A 21361-nucleotide genomic window follows, 5' to 3' on the forward strand; every position below is an offset into this window, starting at 1 on the left:
TATGTCCAATAGTGGGATCGTCCCTTAATCACGTGAGGTTTTAAAGAGGGGCGAGGGGGTTCCCAAATAAAATCACGAAATATCAAACGGACTTACGGTAATGAGATATCCCGTATATTTATTTTTCGTCAATCGCGCGATTTTATCTAAAAATTCCAATTTACTTTGTACCAAGAAAAATACTCGAGATTTTAGGTAGGGGGGAAAGGGGTTAAAGTCACTAAAAACATCACGTGATTAATGGACGACCCTAGTAGACTAAAATATAGACTGATGATAACTTAAACTTACGGCAGTTTTAAATTGCAATTACCCGACTCTTCCGACAGATTTTGCGGACTTAATAGCCCTAGTGCCTATTCAAGTGTCCACGTTCTGTATGTATGGCGCTTTTCATATATTTCGTATTTACCAGGATATATTGCTATGATTCATTTATCTCCGCTCGTATATATTGATTACGCCCACAATATTCCATAAACTTTGCAAAATATTTATACTTCATACAACATTACTGTTTCTGACGAAGTTTATATTTAGGAATATAACATAACTTTCGATGAGCCACTGATTGTTTTACTCTGTTGTACAACAATCAATGTTACTAAATTTAGACTTTGAAAGCAAAACAGTTTGTTTCAAAACCCTTTTTCCGTTATTCAAATTAACCGCCTCTAAATTTACAAGGATCAGCTAAAGTAAAAGTTAATTTTCCATTTTCGGAGCCCATATTCGGAGTTTTTATAATTAATTGCGCTAATAAAAATCCAATATGGCGCGAGGATCAGTGGTTATTTTAACTGATTTCAAAAAAAGAACGCTATTCTCTATGGTTGTAAGTTTTGTTTTTAATTAATTTGATTGCAGATGTCATTTTTGAATACATAATATGCGCTTCAAAGTACTTCAAACTACATAAACATGATGGCTTTTACATACAAAAAAAGTAAGTAATCTGCGTAGGTATTTTGTGCTCTTTCAATAAAAATAACAACATTTTCGTTCATATTTTCATTTCAAAATAATTATATCTAACAATTAACAATTGTTAAAAGCTTTTTTTAGCAATTAACGAAAGGGGAAAAATATCTCTCTGTGTAAATATATGTGTTTCGACACAGCGTTGTTTTATAATCATTAAGACCTTTCATACTTTTTATTATTTTTACGCTCACCATCTCTTTAAAAGGAATTTTAAGGGCTAAAATTATGGGTTTCATCATAATTTTGGGCTCCGGCACGTACAGTCAGCCATAAAAGTTTGAAATGCTTCTGCACGTTAACTTCGACGAAATATTATTTTTTCTTTATGTATAATGTTAACGCTTTGAATTTTATTTAAGTATAGAATAAACAATGATTGATAGTTGATACGTATACAAAAGTATTAGGCGATTTAAAATTATAAGTTGTTCAGGAAGTTCTGTGAATGATTGTATAAACAATTACATGGACGCATAGCTTTTTCATTAAAACTCATAAGGATTAAAATATTATAAATTAACAGCGGAACTTTTCACCCGATAATTTGCTTGCATGAGAAATAATAGAGTTTTTTCATCCGATTTTTTAAAAAGATGGCACTGGCGTCTTAGTGATTTTTGTAGAGAAAGGCTTTTCACGCAACCGAACTCGCGAGCGAACCCTAGTTTTAAATAAATTCGTTAACGAAATTTTGCAAAAATAATGGAAATACTATACGTTAATGAAAATAGGGATAAATTCAGAGATTTTTTTAATCACGGAGTACTTGTTTTACGACGACATTAGACAATTATATTTTTAATTTTTAAATTATATTAGTACTAAGATGTTCTACAATACAAAATGTATTGCATCTACGCATTACTAAAATTAAACATGAGCATTCATAAGTATTGAGAAGTTCTCTAGATGAAATTTAAGGCTATGCGAAGTCTGCCAATCTGCACTAGACCAGCGGGGTGGAGTAAGACCTAGTCCATCAGTAGTAGAGGCTCGTGCCCAGCAGTGAGCGTAAACGTCTAAGATTAACAATTCTAAGACCAAAATTCTTTACTCTGAAAATACAGTCTAGATCAATAAATATGATAATGAAATGTCAGATACATGCTACTCACGAGGCGGCATACCAAAATATTTGCCTCATTTGGTTTAATCACCGCGCAAACGATGACGATAACGAGACGGATTCTAATATTACATTATCATTTATGAAACCAATGGTTTAATTAAGTAAGTGTTAATTTAATCAGCAGTTTGCTTGATTAACCAACAGTAGCGAAGGATGATTTTTGGAAAGGGAATACGCTACACAAGTTATAGTTTCTTATAAATAATATCAGTCCTGTATTAGATACTTGCCCACTGCTGAGCTCGGGCCTCCTCTACTACTGAGAAGGATTAGGCCTTAGTCCACCACGCTGGCGTAGTGCGGATTGGTAGACTTCACACACCTTCGAAATTCCTATAGAGAACTTCTCAGATGTGCAGGTTTCTTCACGATGTTTTCCTTCACCGTTAAATTCACAAAGAATACACTCATGATTTTTAGAAAAGTCAGAGGTGTGTGCCCTTGGGATTTGAACCCGCGGACATTCGTCTCGGCAGTCCGTTCCACAACCAACTAGGCTATCGCCGCTTTCTAGGTTCTAATAATATGCATAAATACGGTTTGCAAATCGTTATAATGATAATTAGATTTTACATTAATTACGAAAGGGAAGTCGGCAAAAATTGGGTTATGTGTAACCTTCGCCACTGTTGAGTCACCGATCAGTTAAATTTTCATTGAGAAAATCTACACACGGGTAGATTGTCTTTCTGTCATCCAAAACGAAAATACACCATTCAGACACAATTTACCAATTACATTTGTCCTTAATTAAATTATTGTCTCCAACAGATGTACATAATTGGACCTGAAATAATTTGATGTTATTATTTAAAATAATACCCAAATTTCTCCGTAGTGTTTAATAAGCGTACGAATGGTTATAATTAATTATTTGTAGAACGCAAACGACTTTGTACTATAAAATATTAAAATATCTGTCAAGTACTTTTGGTGTCACATTAAGGTTTAAATATGGTTTGTGTTGTAGGGATTATGGGTACATATTATTATGTTCTGAATGCTCTTAATAATCCTTCATTTGACTCTCAAAATGTTGCAAATAATAGTTCAGTAATAGTTAATTCGATAGTCTATATTGGTCACTAAATAAAGAATTTATACATACTATAATACAAAGCCCTCAAAAGCTGTCTGTTTGTGATCGAATTTCCCAAAATTTACTGAACGGATTTTTGTACGGTTTTTACTAAAAGATGGAATTCTTGAAGAAAGTTTAGGTTAATAGTACATTATAGTTTTATGTAAATTGACTGAAATATAACAATTACTGTTGAAGAGGTTGCGAGATTATAAAATATTTTGGGGTCGGGATTTACGTGGGAAAAACTTTGCGACACTGATTTCCACGCAGGCGAAGTCGCGGGCACAACTAGTAATACTATAATGTACGTTACTGTCTACGTTTATGTAGGCTAACGTGGCACGTGACGGAGAACCACTAACCAACGCCGGCGAGTGTGCTCATGCGCATCTACAAAATGTAAAATTAGCAAAATACAAAGTCATATGCGTACAATGTGTCCCTTCAATGTAAAACTAAGTGTTGCAAGCGAAATGTCGTGAATAGCCTTTCCCGCTATAAGAGTTCATAAAACAATATCGATTCAAAGCGTCATTTGTATGACGCAATTACACTTATTTAAAAAGTATGATTAATTATTTCCCATGAGCAAATCCAGGACGTCGTCTACCCATTTACCAATTACATTCAAATTTATACGAAAATGTGTACCTAATGTAGTCTGTAACATCTTGGAACAATTATGTAATATTACTATCTCTACAGAATTCGAAATAAAGACTTAACGCTCAGTCAGCACCAAAAGCTGAACAAATGCAAAATTTTAAATCGTCTTTAAACTTATCAACGAGGTTTTTTTGGAAAATAACCTTCAAAGGATTGTCTTTATTTTAGATAAAGAAAAAAGAAAATGCGTTTGAATTTAAAATGTAGGCTTGTGAAATTTTGAAATAATTCAGCTACTTTTGTGGCTTATACTTCCTAACTTCTATAGTATATCGCTACTACTTTAGTCCACTTGTTATTTCAGAAATACAGATGTAAATCGCATGATCAAACGCCAGATGTTGTTAAAAGCAAAGCCATAAATTCCAGTAAATTATAATGGATGGATGTAGAGAATGGACTGGATAACAGATATATTAAAAACATATAAATAAAAAAGTTTATATCGATGTTTGAATGCTTAATAAAAGTATAAAACCACTAGACAGATTTTGATGAGACGGATACCATTTTCCTTATAATATACTATTTACATTTTATATCAGAAAAAAATACACAGGAAATTTATTCCATAAATAATCTTTTGTATGGACAGAACAGCTAAGAAAACCACCCAATAAATATTAAAACCTTACAAACTAACCACTGTAGAAAGAGATAGAACGCCAATTCGGCCAGTAATTATTATACAAAGATTTTTTCTATTTATACGCCGCATATAAGTTTTACCTCTTGTATAAGTGTTGAACAACAACTTACATATAATAACATAGATAATGTTAAGAGCTAAACACATTTAAAACCTCGTGCTGTCTCTGTCATACATTATAAGTTGACAAAGACAGCACTATGATTCAAATAGGGGTAGGTAATAATATTTAATGAGTCGTGCAAGCCAGCTATGTCCGAACATTTGACAGCAATCGCAACTCTAAGCTCGTCCAATGTTCAGTGATCAATAACCGAAACAATAGCCAGATGCATTGGGGCTTGGGAGTTGTAATTGACAGCCAAATTGACCCTGAGTGCAGATGTTCGACATTGTATCGACAAGTGCTACGTCACTCAATCGCCACTCGCCAGAATCGAAGCCTAATCGAGTACAAGACTGGTATGATTTCAGAAAAACTATAATCCGTTCAACCATTTGTTTATAAAACAAAACAAACAGTTCAGCACAAATAATATTTAAAATTGTTTAACCGATCAAAACTTTTTCCTAAATTAAATCGATTGTTATAAGAAATCGATTCGATTAGTAACCGAGCTGTCAAAGGTCAGATATATGGTTGGACGAAGTATAGCCATTAGGGATAGGATTGGCGTTCTTATGTAGTTTGATATAACAGGAGTACCACCACAATAATGTCTAAGTAGAGGCTGTAGATGCCTTTCTACAATTGTTAATGCCTTTCCCGAGTAAAGGGCCTTGAGCATTTACACATTTTCGAAAATTACGGGCGAGAATACACAATATACAAATAATTACGTTAAACATACAATGGGTCTTTCTAAAAATTTTAAACAACAAAAAAGTTCTTTATCGAATTTGCAAATGAATATAATTTGTACTTTAGCAGAAGGTCCACGGTGTTAACAATATGAATAACATTTTAATTATAAAATTAGTCAATCAATATTCACATTATAATAAATGTAAACAACCATAATAAAGGTAAAAGTAAAGATGTATCATAAATTTGGAATAGATACCTTCTAAAAATACGGTTAGAATGCCTTTTTGCTATGGGCATCGGCTTTACTACTAATAGAAAACAAAAAGTTAATGTATGGGAATCTCAACGATAAGTCTATCGTTCGGATATGTCATTCTCATACATTACTTTAGCGTTAACGATTCTCTAAAGTATTAACTGCTTCGGTGGCAGTTGTATTCCAATACTGCTGTCTCGCTGCGATCGCGGGTTGGATCTTCGGATCGGGTCAAAATAATTTTATTATTAGCCTCAAGTCACAAACTATGCCTTAATACATTTACTAAGGACTTTTACAAGAAATTATATAATTAGCAAAACTTCAATGCGACATCAACGCCCCTGCCTACTCTTAGAAAGGAAACAAGGTGTGATGTTATATTACAGACTTGTGTAAGGTGAACACCCGTATATCTTTGAGATAGAGCGTAAACTTATAAATCTATTTAGTAAACTTCTTAACTTTTACAGACATTCAGTTTACATCGCTTAGTTCTAGAAGAGTTTGCACACGAGTAACTAAGAAAAGTGAGGAAAGGGAGCCTTTTATTTCGCCCTTTAATGAATTAATTCAATTCATAATACAAATGGCTGTAAATATGTTTTGTCAACTTGCGATTCGATGAGTTTTTGTAAGTGGCTCGTATGCATTAAATATCGTATATTACTCAATGAAAGCGCGTTGCGTGCGTCGGGCGAACCGCGCAACCCTGACCGGTAAATCCCGTTAAAATCACTACATTTTAATTAAAGTCGATATTTATTTCTTTTAAAAGGATAAAATTGGAAAATTTCAAAAAAAAAAATACGATTGCCTATATAAGTAATATCACTAAAAAAATAATCAGTAATTGTAAATATTTTTGTTACGCAGCACCCGCAACGGAAGTTGTCAAATGGAATTAATTTTCCCCGTTTTTGCAATTTTTGATTGATGCTCCGCTCCTGTTGGTCATAGCGTGATGTTTTAAGCTACAGTCTTCCTCGATAAATGGGCTATTTAATACTAAAATATTTTTTCTATTCGCACAAGTAGTTCCCGAGATTAGCACGCTCAAACCTTTTTGACCCCCCGCCCTGTTGTCACATAATGTCACACTTCAGTGCCCCATTAATGTGTGACGTAATTTATGGTTGGCACTCAAACATTGGCTTCGAGAGTATGTCAATGTACAATAATCGACTTTCAAGACTTCATACAAGTAGCCTTTATAGTGGAAACTAGGTTATACCTATAACGTAAACAACTAATGACGAACGAACAGACGAAGTATTTGCTACTCCAAATAACTTAGGAAATATTATTTCTTTGATCTTTACACCTAATATAGCTACTATCTATTTCAAGATTATAAATTTCTTATGTAAATAGTTACTATATATATGTATGAATATTTGTCAGTAATATTCTCAAAAACAAAATTTGATTTTTCCTTGTATTTTTATGTTATAATTATGTAATGGGCGAAATACTCACAGCGGTAAGTGGGTACACCAGTCTGCTTACTATTTTGAAGATAAAAGGCGTGTGTGTACCATATCAAACCCTTTAAAAAAACGTCGTAACCGACAGATCATACTTTTACTGAAAGAGTTCAATATTTAAGATATTTGGAGAGTTTCCCGCCCTCACACCCACCGCTACAACTCCTGTAAGCCAGGATCAGCAGTGGCATTCATGACAGTCTCAGAACACTAATTTGTCTTTATCCCACAAGGAAATTAATCAAATAAGAAAGGGAGGAGTTGGAAATATTAATTGTCTACTTTCCTCTATAGCCAACATTTACGGTATTTTTACAATATTAGTTAATGAATATCTATTATATAAAAATGAATTGTTGAATGTCTTGCTAAGCGCAAATCTCGAGAGCAGCTGAACCTTCGCTAATTCTTTTTTTATAATATTCCTTGAAGTACGAGGTTGGTTCTTACGGAGAGAATTTTTTTAAAAAATGCCTGAAAACGTCTAAAAACAATACTTTTCTATATTCTCATACAAAAGATTAATTATACTTAAAAGTCAATTTAAACTTTAATATAATACCATAAAGTTTAAGTGTTAGTGGATGGGTTCCGGGAAGGCAAAACAATTAGTGACGTTAGTATCGTATAAATATTAATGTCAATATTTGTCTAGCTGACCAGGTGTCCCGAATAGCAGAATAAGTATTAAAAAAAAATAAAGAATCGACAGTTAGGTGGTACGAAGTTCGCCGGGTTATCTAGTGTTTTAATAATAATAATTAATAATAATATTTTTTTTTATTTGCATTATCTTAACCTAGGTACATTTTGTTTTTATTGGAGCACTCCTTTTAAGTATGGCAATACCTGTGTTAGGAGGCCCCGCACTTCCAAAACAGCAATTAAATATAGATTAAGTAATACATAACTAAAACTAAAACAAAAGAAAACTATTTAAAACCAAAAAGGTAATAATATTTTTTAATTTATTTAGTAGGTATGTTGTGTATTTATTTACAACAATAGAATGTGTGTGTGTGTGTGTGTGTGTGTGTGTGTGCGTGCGTGTGTGTGTGTGTGTGTGTGTTTTAAAAAATATAACTCACCGTCCACTCATAACGTTGTACAGAATGGGGTTGACTGTGGCGGAGACGTAGTAGAGCGCGCCGGCCACGTTGAACAGATGCTCGTTGATGAGCGAGAACTGGGGCAGATGGTCTCCGTAGACGTAAAACAGCCGCTGGATGTGGAATGGTGCCCAGCAGACGAAGAACGCGATCACCACCGCCGCTGTGGGACGAAATATAAATAAATATCTATTAATGTTAACGACGGATTGTAAGGAGTGACGCGGGAGCCGGTGTGTGCGTGATGTCTTGAGTCGGTAACATATTTGTATTTTTTTTCAAATCTACCGACGTTAGTTGTCTGCTACGATCAATGCGAGTGTCACTACGGCTGCCGCGTTATTCCGCTTAAAAATATTGTAATGGAGCTAAATACTTAATAAACGGTTTCTTTATTTATCTTGCTTCACTAACGCTCATGTAATAAATAAAAAATGTTATAGCAAGATGTCTTTTTCCCTCACGAAGCAGTCTTACTTATTGTTTCGATTTGTACTACTTCGTTGGTTGTAACCAGCGTAAGTGCACCGTTTGGAACTTGTTTCTCAGGGATATCTTAATAATGCAAAGAAACTCAGATCACTACAAATTTGTTTGATTTTATTACCCTTTAATTCACGATTATACAACGCTAGTCCTTCCTAACTCCTCCTTATTAATCAATATGCTTTTGCGGCGAAAAAATCTTTCCCGCACAAGCCCCGTCCGAACATAAATACTGTAAACGTCTCTATGATTTTTCCGGTTTTTTTTTACCAGATCTACGGAGGCTGGAGACGTAGCTAAGATGTCTTCCTACAATCGTTAGCGCTAAGAGTAAATGGAAAAAATATATGGAAATCACATATCCTAGCTATAAGTTTATCGATAGGATATGATATTTCCATATATAACGTTAGCATTAACGATTATGGAGACATATTGTCTACGGCCTGGTGCTGGATAGCCCCAGCCACGCATAAAATAACATAAAGCAGTCTCCCACCACTAACGACTATGTACTTAGTGCACACTTAAATAATAATAATAATATCAGCCCTGTATTATATACTTGCCCACTGCTGAGCACGGGCCTCCTCTACTACTGAGAGGGATTAAGCCTTAGTCCACCACGCTGGCCTAGTGCGGATTGGTAGACTTCACACACCTTCGAAATTCCTATAGAGAACTTCTCGGATGTGCAGGTTTCCTCACGATGTTTTCCTTCACCGTTAAAGTGAACGATAAATTCACAAAGAACATTGAACACTTTAGTTGACTTTAAATACATATTGTTTCCGGCACGGCACAGTGACACCATTACACCTGATGGTAAGTGGACTGGGGTCCAATAGAATGTTAACTGACAAGAGATGAATACCCTCGATAGTCGACACAATAGGGTACCGGACTCATTTTTGTTATTTACTATTATCAAATATTTACATAATATAAATTATAACACAGAAGGAATTATTAAAATCCGGTAAAAAATCAACAAGTTATAAGTCTTTGAATTTCGGTGGAAGGGGTAATTAACAAGAAACAGAAAAGAGACGAAATATCCACATGTGACGTCATCGGGAATTACGACGCGTGCGAAAAAAAGAGATGAAGCGATATCCCCACATCGCGCCCACTTCTGCACGTTACAATATTTTAACTATGAATTACTCGCTCATTTTTTAACCAATTGTTATGCAGTTTTCGCAGGAGTGCTTCTTTTTCGTATTATTAACCATTACATATAGAATAATGTACAAAATCAAGCATAGGCCGGTCCCGTATTATGCCGGCCTGTTGGAACCAGATATATACAGGCTGATCCCGGAACGCGTCACACTTACGTGGGCCACTATAGCGGGTTTTAACACCTTGTGTACGGTGGTCGTTATCCGGGCGGATATAAAATATATAACACCAGCAAATGTACAACTATGGAAGCTTCTAGACGCTGCTTACGCCAATGCGGTGTAAATATTTGAACAGATGATTAATGGATCGGCAGTGAGTCGGTACGGAAGTTTCTTAAACTTGTTCGAGTGAAAGGGGCACGAAAATTATAAAGACGTATGAGATAATGTTTATATTTAGAAGTTTAGTGAATGTCTTATTTATAAAGTATTGATGTTTGAAATATCGCCGGCTCACTATTACAAGGTTTTATGTTATAATATTTGATACTAGCTTCCGCCCGCAGCTTCGCCCGCGTGGATTTCGGACTTCAAAAATGGAGGAGGTGCTCAATTTGTCGGGATGTTTTTTTTAATTTATGGTATGGAGGTGGTCCGATTGTCCGGTCATTTCCGTCATACATGTTTTCTGTGTAGCTTTAACCATTAAGGTTGCACACGAGACGGAAGCTTAAAAAATGGAGTAACTTCTCCCGTTTTCCCAACATTTCCCTTCACTGCTCTGCTCCTATTAATTGTAGCGTGATGAAAAGTATACTATAACCAGCTCAAGAGTATGAAAAATAATTGTACCAAGTTTCGTTAAAATCCGTCGAGTAATTTTTGTTTCTGTAACGGTTATACAGACTGCCAGACAGACAGACAGACAAAAATTTTACTAATTGCATTTTTGGCATCAGTATCGATCCCTAATCACCTCCTGATAGTTATTTTGGAAATATATTTCATGTATAGAATTGACCTCTTTACAGATTTATTATAAGTATAGATTATAGCGGTGACTAGTAGCAGACTCCCCGTCCGTATAGGCCGTGATACGTTGCCTGCACGATACACCTCGTAACGGCGAGTATCCGAAACAAGGTATATTCAGGGGCCGCACGTGACATCTTTCCGACCAATGAGGTGTGAGCTAACAGTGGTACTCCACGCGTGCAACGTTTTTCTAACCGCCCGCCTTTTTGTCGCATACCGTTTTTTCAGAACCAGTAGGGCTGCTTCAAGGCACATCGGGATATTTTGTTAGATACAGATTAAGAGGAATTTGAAGAAAATATTAAATCTCATTACACATGTAGTAATTTGTTTATACTATAATCGGGATGACTGTCAAGATGATATCAATGCTCCACGGAAAAACTGCGTGAAACAACGGCTTTGCTTGCGCTTACATTTCAGTATCCTCGGAAAACTAACAAATCCGCTCCGATTTCACAACTTTCATAACTCCTCTTGATAGATCGACAAAACTCTTCTAATCACGTGATATTGACTGACTGACATGACTCTCTGATGAGCGCGCAGGCACACGCCTGCGCGCTCATCAGAGAGTCACGTAGTCCATGGCGCGCGAGTGTACTTAGGTTAAGTTAGTTGTTAAGTGCATTAAAGTGTACGCTGCAATAATTGGACTCTTATTGAAGCTGACCCACCCCGACTATAATATACAAATCTTAGGCTTATTATTACAAGGTTCTATATTTGATATGCAAATATTAATCTGAAAATACTGAGCGGAAAATAACAATAGTGGCGAAAGGCGTACTTTTCCTAAAGGGAATCCGAGACAACATATAGATACTAAAATACATAAATGCTGTCTGCAAACCGTTCAAATAATTAGATTCTACAGAAATTCTTCATAAAGGGAAGCCGACAGGAATCGGGTTGAATTAACCCTTCGATACTAAATAACAATAATTACCCGACCTGATATTCTAAAACTGGACCTCAGAGCAGTATTGTACTCCTCATAATTCACAAAGAATCAGAGATGCGTGCTCTTCGGTTTCAAACCTGCAGATATTCGTCTCGGCAATCCGTTCCACTCCCAACTAGGCTCTCGCCGATATTTGACATAAATCAAACTGCGCATTAATTATAATTGGTAATTACTCAACGTCATAATATTAAGTGATTATGTTTACAGCAATTTACATAAAGAATCCATTTAAATTAGATCATCGTGATGTTCAGAAGTCCTCATAAAGTTTCAAGAGGAAGTCTCGAGAATTCTTGTACAAATTAAATTCTTGACACGTGTAACAAATAACTTTTAATAAAACTCCCAGCGTGACGAGCTTGGGAATAGTTAATATTTTGCAAGTCTTTAAGTTGGCGAGAATAATTTGTAAGTACATAATAAGTATTCGGGTTAAGTTGCTAAGTACCGTGTTTCGTGTATTATAGTGAAAAATAAAGCGGAGATGAAAAGAGTTTATTTTTAATTCGGTAAATATTGGCTAAACTATTTTAGGTAAGGTAATTGAAAATTGTGTGTTTATCGAAATGTTTGCATGAGTCACCTCCACATTGGATATTTTTTTTTAAGTATAGATGAGCTTGTACACACACATCACGCCTCTATCACCGAAGGAGTAGGCAGAGGTGCAATCATCGCACCCACTTTTCGCCTGTGTTCCGTCCAATCTCGTAGTAGGGATGAGCCGATTGCCAGACCGGGCACAAATTCCAGATAAGCTTGTTCTTTGCTGTAAGTTTTGGAATCTAGGGTAAACATAAAGAGGTGCAACATCGTAATGGGAAAACAGACATTAATAAATCGCGTTGTTTATTGTAATTAGTAAAACTTCGTCTACTAAATCAATAGGTTATAATAATAAAAATTGTATCTTACTTTACTTTATTAGTGTGAAAAATTAATTTTATTTAGTAAGTAAGTACCTTATTCAAGAGTAAAGTTCTCCATTTAACTAAAACAACTCCCTTGTAGTGATCTGCTATTAACTTGTAACAAACACACGACACCAAAAAAGAAATTCTAAAAACCAAAATATATCTACATTACCTATTACCTACTGCTTAACAATAAGTCGATGCCTAATTAAAATGGAACATTGTTTTCGTATATTTATTCTGTATTTATCAGCGTAGCTAGCAATTTTAATTATTAATACTCTAATCGTTTCAGAACTACCTCCGAATTAAAAATAAAACAAGGTTAAAGAAATTATCAGATACAAAGAAAATCACTTACATGAGAATAACATAACGAAACTTAAGAATTAGGTCCAACACAGTGGTTGCCGTGCATTCAATTAAATAAATATTTTGTATTAATTATTGTTCGAACGAAGAGTTTTTATTTAAAGAATATAAAACTACACTATCCTGATTCAATTTCTTAGATGTAAAGTCTACTGTTAGTTCGAATATGTATGTGTATTTTTACTCAAGATACGAATGAACTTGCGTCATATCACAAACCTCAGCAAGTCATAGTATCAAATCCTGTTCGTTCCATTTGTCATGAAAATTCAATGTTTCCGTTCGCTATAAGAATTACATTTGCGTTCATTCGTCCGTACATATTGGATTGTTAGGAAAAATGGATGAACACACCGTATTTTGAATGTTGGACTTATTTCATTTTTATTCGTCATATTTGGTATTTTTTAAATTGTTCTATTTTAAGCTAAGGTTGATCTGGAAATCTTTAGGGGAGGTCTATTTTCAACAGTGGACATCCTACGGCTGATTATGATAATGATTTAAAAGTATATTTTGAGTTATTGCTCGCGGTTTCGCTCACGTGTAAAAGTATTCCGTTATAAGTCCCATTCAATATTTTCCCGGGATAAAGTGATAGCATTCTCAGGTTCCGAAACTATTTCCATAGCAGAAGTTGTTTTTGAGTTTAGGGGCCGTTCAAGTATTACGTAACGCAATTTGAAGTGGAGGAGGCGTCTTGTAAAACGTCACGATGCGTTACAGGGGCGAAAGGGGGACTCGTACAAAACGTTATGTAACATTGTTTTTTTTATTTTAAACAAAAACAAAGGTTTATATTAATAATTGTGAATATTAAAAAAAATGACACTTTAGAGTTACATAACTTTTGGAGGGGAGCGGGGGCGTACAGGAATACGTTACGGCGCGTTACATTGTATCAAAAATCTTCAAAAATTGCGTTACGTAATACTTGAACGGCCCCTTATCGCGTTCAGACAGGCAAAGAGAAGGGACTTTGTTTGACTTTCCGCTTTTGCTTGCCCCCAGGGTGAAATAGTTTATCTTGCCAAGTTAAAAAGTAGTCTTTAGCATTCAAAAGCAATATAACTACCTATTAGCAAAATAGATCAAAATCAACTTAAATAGTGATTAACATTTGCATGTTCAAACGAACAAACTCTTCAGCTTCGTATTATAGATAAAGTTGAAGAGTTTATTTGAAGGCGCTTATCTCAGGAAATACTGGTTCGAATTGATTTTTTTTTATTGTTGGATAGCCTATTTATCTAGAAAGGCTATACGCTATAATATAATATTAATGTATAGATATAAATCTAAGCATTATGACGAGTCAGCGCATCGTCTAATAGCATTTGTTACGATCATCTATAAACAACAACATGCAGAACTTTGAATTGCAAAGTACTTTGTCGCACGGCACTGCACACTACGACTTATACATTTTAATGCATGTAATGCCAAGTTACGACTAAAAAGTTCTTGTAGCAAAAATTGCGAAGAACCGCCAGATGTGTTTACTCTAGCATCAATATATCAAAACAAAGATTTCTGCTAAATTCAAAATTTTTAAAATTCTGCCGTCATTTACACGCTAATAATTGCTTGCGAAATTCGACTTCTGCAAATTTTCTTGATTATTAAAACCTTGCTTTGGTTAAAATAAATAAAATGAGTAAGCTCTTTATGTGTTTAGATTTCCTTTGATTTTTATTTTAAGTGTTTTTATGTAAAATAACTTAAACTTTTTTCATTATCAATACTCTTAGACACTAATGTGGCCCTGGCATATCTGAAAATGCTTTTAAAAAAGAGTTGCCTGGAGCATTATCCTTGTTATAATATTCAGCTGTCACTCTTGCAACGTGTTCGAAATGCTCAATGCGAAATAAATCAAAGAAGCTTTATTTTTGCAATTAAAACGGTTCAATTGGACTTCGAAAATATTGCTTCACCCAGCTATTAATACTTTTAATGTAATTTTCGACGTCGTTTTTAAATTATTGGTTATTGTAACATAATTTATCGCGTTGTCAGGTGTGGGCTTGGGCAGAATGAATCACACGCATATTATCGGTGACGACTGAGAGCAAATGCTAGTATAAAACAAATCTTATTTCTCTCGAAAACAATATAAATTGACTGTCAAAAAAAATATATGAATTTTACAATTATTTGATAGAACCTTCGTTCTCATTATAAGTTATGGAATTAATTTTAGTTGTTACACCGCTACCCGAATTTCTGCATTAAAGAAAACAAAGATCATAAAATATGGGCAAGATCTCCCTTGTAGTTTTTGGGGGAAGTAGAAACGGTGTTATCGAATCCACTGTTCGAACTTGTAGTTGCGGTTATACACAAATATTTTATTATAATCAAAAGAAAAAGAAATGGGATATGTAAAAGAGGTAAGACATTATAAATGTATTTCGAAATACATGTTGATATGTTAATGAGAAAGCTGTAACGAGTAATGTATTATTTATAAATTATGTAAAAATACTTTGTAGGTCATACGTCATTGATGTATCTTCATACAGAGTCACATATAATATTGTACGAAAAGTAAAAAAATGACTATTAAAATAGTTTTGATGCTTGACCAATAAACATTATTAATAATTTTTTAACAGTTTACGGGTGTCAAGCAATAAAATTCTTTATTCGCATAATTATATTGTGCCCTAAATTGTTTAAAAATAGTAAGTACTTCATGTTACTTCCATAAAAAAATAATCTCGAAAACGTGTTTCAAATCAATTTGAATAAATGTTATTTAATAAAACCTTTGTCAAAAAGATTTGTAAATAAAATAATTTGAAATTCGAATTCAGATATAAATGTTTATTGATAAATCTCAGCTTTTCAACTTTCAAACTGTTGCCTAAAACAATGTTGCAAACTGTAATAAATCCTAATTTAATTCTTCTCAATGTCATCGTTATTCACCTCGGATTTTGCATAAAGTGAAATGTGCCCATCTCAAAGAAATAAATGTAGATAAATCTCTTCAAACAATATTGACAGAATGATGGGAATAGAACAGGCGCGACGTTTCTTAAAAACACATTCGTTTAAATACTTTTAATACTGAAATTTCAAGGGTGCGGCAGAAGGCATTGAGGTTTTAAAGAATCATACAATATAAAATAAAAAATGCTTTATTCATCACGTAGGATAACATAGTTGCGTTTATGATAAGCCAAAGTATATGAGAATAATTAATTATTACTTGAATTAAGTCGCTTATATAACGACAGACATTTTATATAGGCATAAAATTTCACTTTTGTTAAATAAGGAACTGTATTGTTATGATCAATATTTGGGTATTTTCTTATAAATATCTTCCATGATTTATAAGTACAGGGATTCGAATCTTAATGTTAGCTGGTGGTACTCGCAGGCTGGTAGTAGAATACTTATATCTGCTTGGATAGCAACCACCGTACACAAGGTGTTTTATCCGCCATATTGGCCCACGTGTGTCGCGTTCTGGGATCAACCTGTGTAGTACATTGGGCTTCAAACAGGCCGGCACAATTATTTCAATAAGATTATCCCTCACAAGGTGTATAATCCGCCATATTGGCCCACGTGTGTCGCGTTCTGGGATCAACCTGTGTAGTACATTGGGCTTCAAACAGGCCGACACAATTATTACAACTAGATTATATACTCTAGATTATCTCTTTAGTCAATAATCTATCTGGACATACAATTACCAGGTGCAGAGTTCCTACTAATCGCACTAATGGTCCAAACCTAATTAAGGTTTGGACCATTAGTGCGATTAGTAGGAATGGCTTATAGGGAGTGAATTTCTAATGCCGGTTTACAAATCGCAATAATAAATCCGCTATTTCACGTTTATTTTTAATAAAACAATCATAGAGGTCTATAGGTCTGATGGTCTGCTCATATATGGTGTAGACAAAATTATGTACTAAGGGAGTGGTAGAGACCACTCCTAATTATTAGTACTCAAAAAGCATGTTAATTATTTTCGCATTCTAATTTAATTCATGTTAATTTAGGTTCGATTCGTTGTTTTTAAAAATTAAGGACGGCACTTGAAAGAAATATTAATAAAATTCGATAGGTTTACTGTTCTGTTCTAACTTCCATTAGGATTTCAAATCAACAGCATAATCATGTTGAAAATATTATTAAAATCAATATTATTTATCAAGCATTCAATATTTATAACATTTTTATGAACACGCAAAATTGTAACATTTAAATTAAATGATATACATCTATGTGTAATACAACTATAAATAAATCATATTATACATATCGAGAATGGCAACACCGCATGAGCTCGAGTTCTTTTTTCAAATCCACACCGTATATAATACGAAATAATTAAAACAAAATAACTCTGTTATACTTACGTACTAAGGTTCAAATAAAAGCTCATTTGTATGCCTTTAATGTACACAATTGAAAACATTTCGCAACGACCTGTGATATTATTGCCAACAAAAAATGTCTAGGTTACCCTATTAAACATCATAAATACTTTTCTTGACCTTAAAAAATAAGTTAAGTTGTTTAAAATTACTGTTATTCATTACTAACTGCTGGAAGGCGGGACATTTTGGTATTCTAAATGTGTATCATTAAGTAAATGCAAATTTTGAGTTTGCAGTAAAGAGCTTCGTTATTATAATGGTGTAGCGAAAATAGCTGGCAATACTAAATGCCTTAACGTTTAACGCGACTTCGTGGTAAGAATCGGAGCAAAGATTGACAAACATTTTAAAATTTGATACAAATTTCAAAGTATACATCAATATGGAAGACATTAAATTATTAAAGGCGCCAAAACTCGATCATTTCATAAGATCGTTTAGTTTTCTTGATCACTGTCTCGTCTAGCAATTCTGCGCATTGAATTAAAAATACCTTCAACTAAAGAGGATTGTTTAAATTTAAATAAATTCCAATCAAACATTGAACCTAGAATATAACCTGAAACTTGTCCTTTATGTAAAGCGCTTCTTAGACAAATTGCGACGGTTTCAGAGGCCTTAGAGGTATATTCGTTATCAAGTTAATGGCACATAAGGTTAATTACATTGCCCATATTGATACAATCAGAAAGTTTATTAAGGAAATAGACTACTATGGCTCTTTTATAAGTCAATAACAACTTTATGACTTACCAAGTTTTGTTACCGTCTTTGTGTGCGTGAAAGATCATGTAAAACCATTGATATATATTTATTACGTACTAGATCTAACGTTCCGTACACTCATTGTGTTCGACTCAGATGTACTGCAATCCGTACACCTGACTTTAGTATGATTTCAACATTGATAGCGTTTGGTTATGTACGGAGTGGCATTCATAATATAAGAACTGGAGTCTAAGTGTAAACCTGGATGTGAATAAAAAATATTAGTCAAATAAGTAAAATTATTTGTTTCTCAACTGAATAAATAGGTTATAACTCTGAGGTTATAACAGTAACGTTTTGGTTGTCATTTTAGTTCAGATTTTGAACAAATAGTTTAAGGACGTTGGTGTCTATAGAATTTACGTCATCGTGTAAAACTTTTTAGACCGTAAAATACACCTTTTCTCTAGACATAGTTCTTATGATTCATTATCGAAATGGAGCTTAAGTACCATTAAAGACCGATCCGCATCAATTATGCCGATAACCACGCCTTAATAGTGGGCTAAAATCTAATTATAATTAGTACTTATATTTTGCGTCGGGTTTCCGTTACAGATAATTTTGTCCTTCGCTACCGATATGTTGTACATCTATGATCCCGCAGATGTCACTATTGGGCGAGTCATTTTTATATAAATAATAATAATATCGGCCCTGTATTATATACTGTCCCACTGTTGGGCACGGGCCTCCTCTACTACCGAGAGGGATTAGGCCTTAGTCCACTACGCTGGCTTAGTGCGGATTGGTAGACTTCACACACTCTCGAAATTCCCATATAGAACTCCTCAGGCATGCAGGTTTCTTCACGATGTCTTCCTTCGCCGTTAAAACAAACGATAATTCACAAAGAAAACACACATTTTGGATTTGGCCTTTTGGATTTGAACCTGCGGACATTCGTCTCGGCAGTCCGTTCCACAACCAACTAGGCTATCGTCACACTTTTAAATAACAATAAGAATTTATTAGACGAGATATGTCCAGAGCGTGGCCTGAAAGCAACCACCAAGTGACATTTCAAGATATTTTGGTCAATCCATGGATGTCACCCAGAGGCAGTTCTAGTGCGCTCGGTCCACACCGAACGCACGTCCATGCACGAGACATTTGCTGCGGCCCTAGACATATAGTCCAGTGTATACCTCATGGTAGTAACTACACATTGAGACCTCTGAGGACTCACGAACATTTCCTTACCTTCTCCAGTACCCATCCTAAGAGGCTTTCTTTATTCCAGCAGATATCCCTTCCCAACTTTCCTCCAGGAACTTGCTGTCGCTAAGAGGAGGGATTCCAGTATTCCATTCGCAAGTTACCCCCGGCGTTGACTGCGGGGTCCAATGCACCAAAATAAAATTATGGTGGTTATATATCCTTTGGTACCAAATATTATTCTCCTTTGATCGAAGCTGCACACTTCATATTCAAACGTTATATTTACACAGTCGCTGATCCGACCATTCTAAGGCTTGATTCAAAGCGATAGCAATAGGTTATTTGCGTCCGCCTTCCTATTATTTACTTTCCAATCAATATAGCTACGACTGAAATGGTACGTTTCTGAGACTTCTGATCCCGATGTGGATAACAGAATAGGCTATTTTTGATTTCTAATGTTTACGCGAATGTTTACTGAATAAGATAATGTATCCGACTTTTTGGACGACCATCACCTCAGTCCTCTCGTGACCATAAAGCCTGCAGTATTCGAAATGTCGGGAGAAAATTACAATACAAAAAACCGCGATAAAATCCGAAAATTTTGTTTAATTCTAAAGGTTATTTTTGTCGAACTAAATATTGTAACCGACTTCCAAAAGATCATTCTTAACTGCTGTTTGTATTTTTTTATTTCTTTAAGATTTGTGAGCCAATCGGATGATTCCTCTTTTACAGATACCGCAAAAATAACCCTTTTCTGGATATATAAAAATCGGTTTCAAATGGCGTTCAAATTCTACATAATATTCGTATGAGCACACTTGAGAGTGGAATTCCCTTGGGATCATCTAGCGATTTCCATTGCGCACACAATGGCAATGATATCAATCACTTTTTGTCATTCGACGACTTCCTTTTGAATCACATTCGAAAGGATTTTACTTATTTACTTCTGAGATAATATTTTACAAAATGATTTCTTCGTAAGGTCAGATATTTCAATCATCAGATAAAAAAGTTCCATCAATGAAATCAAAATGTAACTGAATATAGAAATCAGATTTCTTTTTCGTTACAGTCATATTTAATTTATTGGTGTATTTACGAATAACTTTTATCTGATGATTGAGAAATCATCCATAAATTAATTGGGTAAAATAAATTTACTGATAAAATACTAAATACCCTTTTTTAAAGTCACACGACACAGGGGAAATTATACAGGTTCATTTTGACATAGCATTGACATAATAGATCAGTGTGACGAGGGCAGTGCATTATTTCATAACAAACTGAATGTTATTAGTGGCGCCATTGCCGTTTTATCGACAGTCATGTTATCATCAGGCGACCGGCTTGCTCATTGATATTCATTAGCATAATGATGCCAGTTAAAATGGTCAAGCTAAATAGAATTTGAAAAACAACGTTGCTGGTGGAAGGTTATACTTTATATCCTCCCGAATAGCGATCATCGTACACAAGGTTACGTGGCTCACCTGCCGTAGTGACCCCACGTAAAAGTGTCGCGTTCCGGAATCAGCCTGTGTATATCCGATTCCAACAGGCTGGCATAATTGTGTGAATTATCGAGGGGCAATCATATCTCATCAGTCGACATTCTATTGGACCCCACTCTAATTACCACCAAGAGCAGAACACATGGTCACATTGCTTTGCTCGTAGAAAAAAAAACTTAAAAAATAGATATCATTTTGAAAATCTCGATTACTCAAGAATACGCTACTTAATATGTTTGAGATTTGAATTTTTAACTACACGCGGGCCCACCGACAAAGTTTGCTAACTTTGAAATCTCAAAAACAAGCTATGATTTTTAATGCGGCTGATAATTTACATTAAATATGAGAAAATGTTGAACATTTTTCTTCATAAATATTATAACAAGAATACCATATAATAAAAAAGATTCCTGTATGAATCCAACAG

At 34.5% G+C, this 21361-nt stretch overlaps 1 protein-coding gene across 1 annotated transcript in view; it reads right to left on the minus strand.

The window, feature by feature from the left end:
* Positions 1-8147: 8147 nt before the first annotated feature.
* The window catches only part of LOC115446012 (neuropeptides capa receptor), a 76816-nt gene continuing 63602 nt past the window's right edge, over positions 8148-21361 (minus strand). Inside the window, exon 6 of the mRNA XM_030172592.1 lies at positions 8148-8335. Within this exon, the coding sequence (XP_030028452.1) occupies positions 8148-8335 (188 nt within the window). The remainder of the gene's footprint in view (positions 8336-21361) is intronic.

The sequence above is a fragment of the Manduca sexta genome, chromosome 7, assembly GCF_014839805.1.
Source record: "Manduca sexta isolate Smith_Timp_Sample1 chromosome 7, JHU_Msex_v1.0, whole genome shotgun sequence".
Taxonomy (NCBI): Eukaryota; Metazoa; Arthropoda; class Insecta; order Lepidoptera; family Sphingidae; genus Manduca; species Manduca sexta.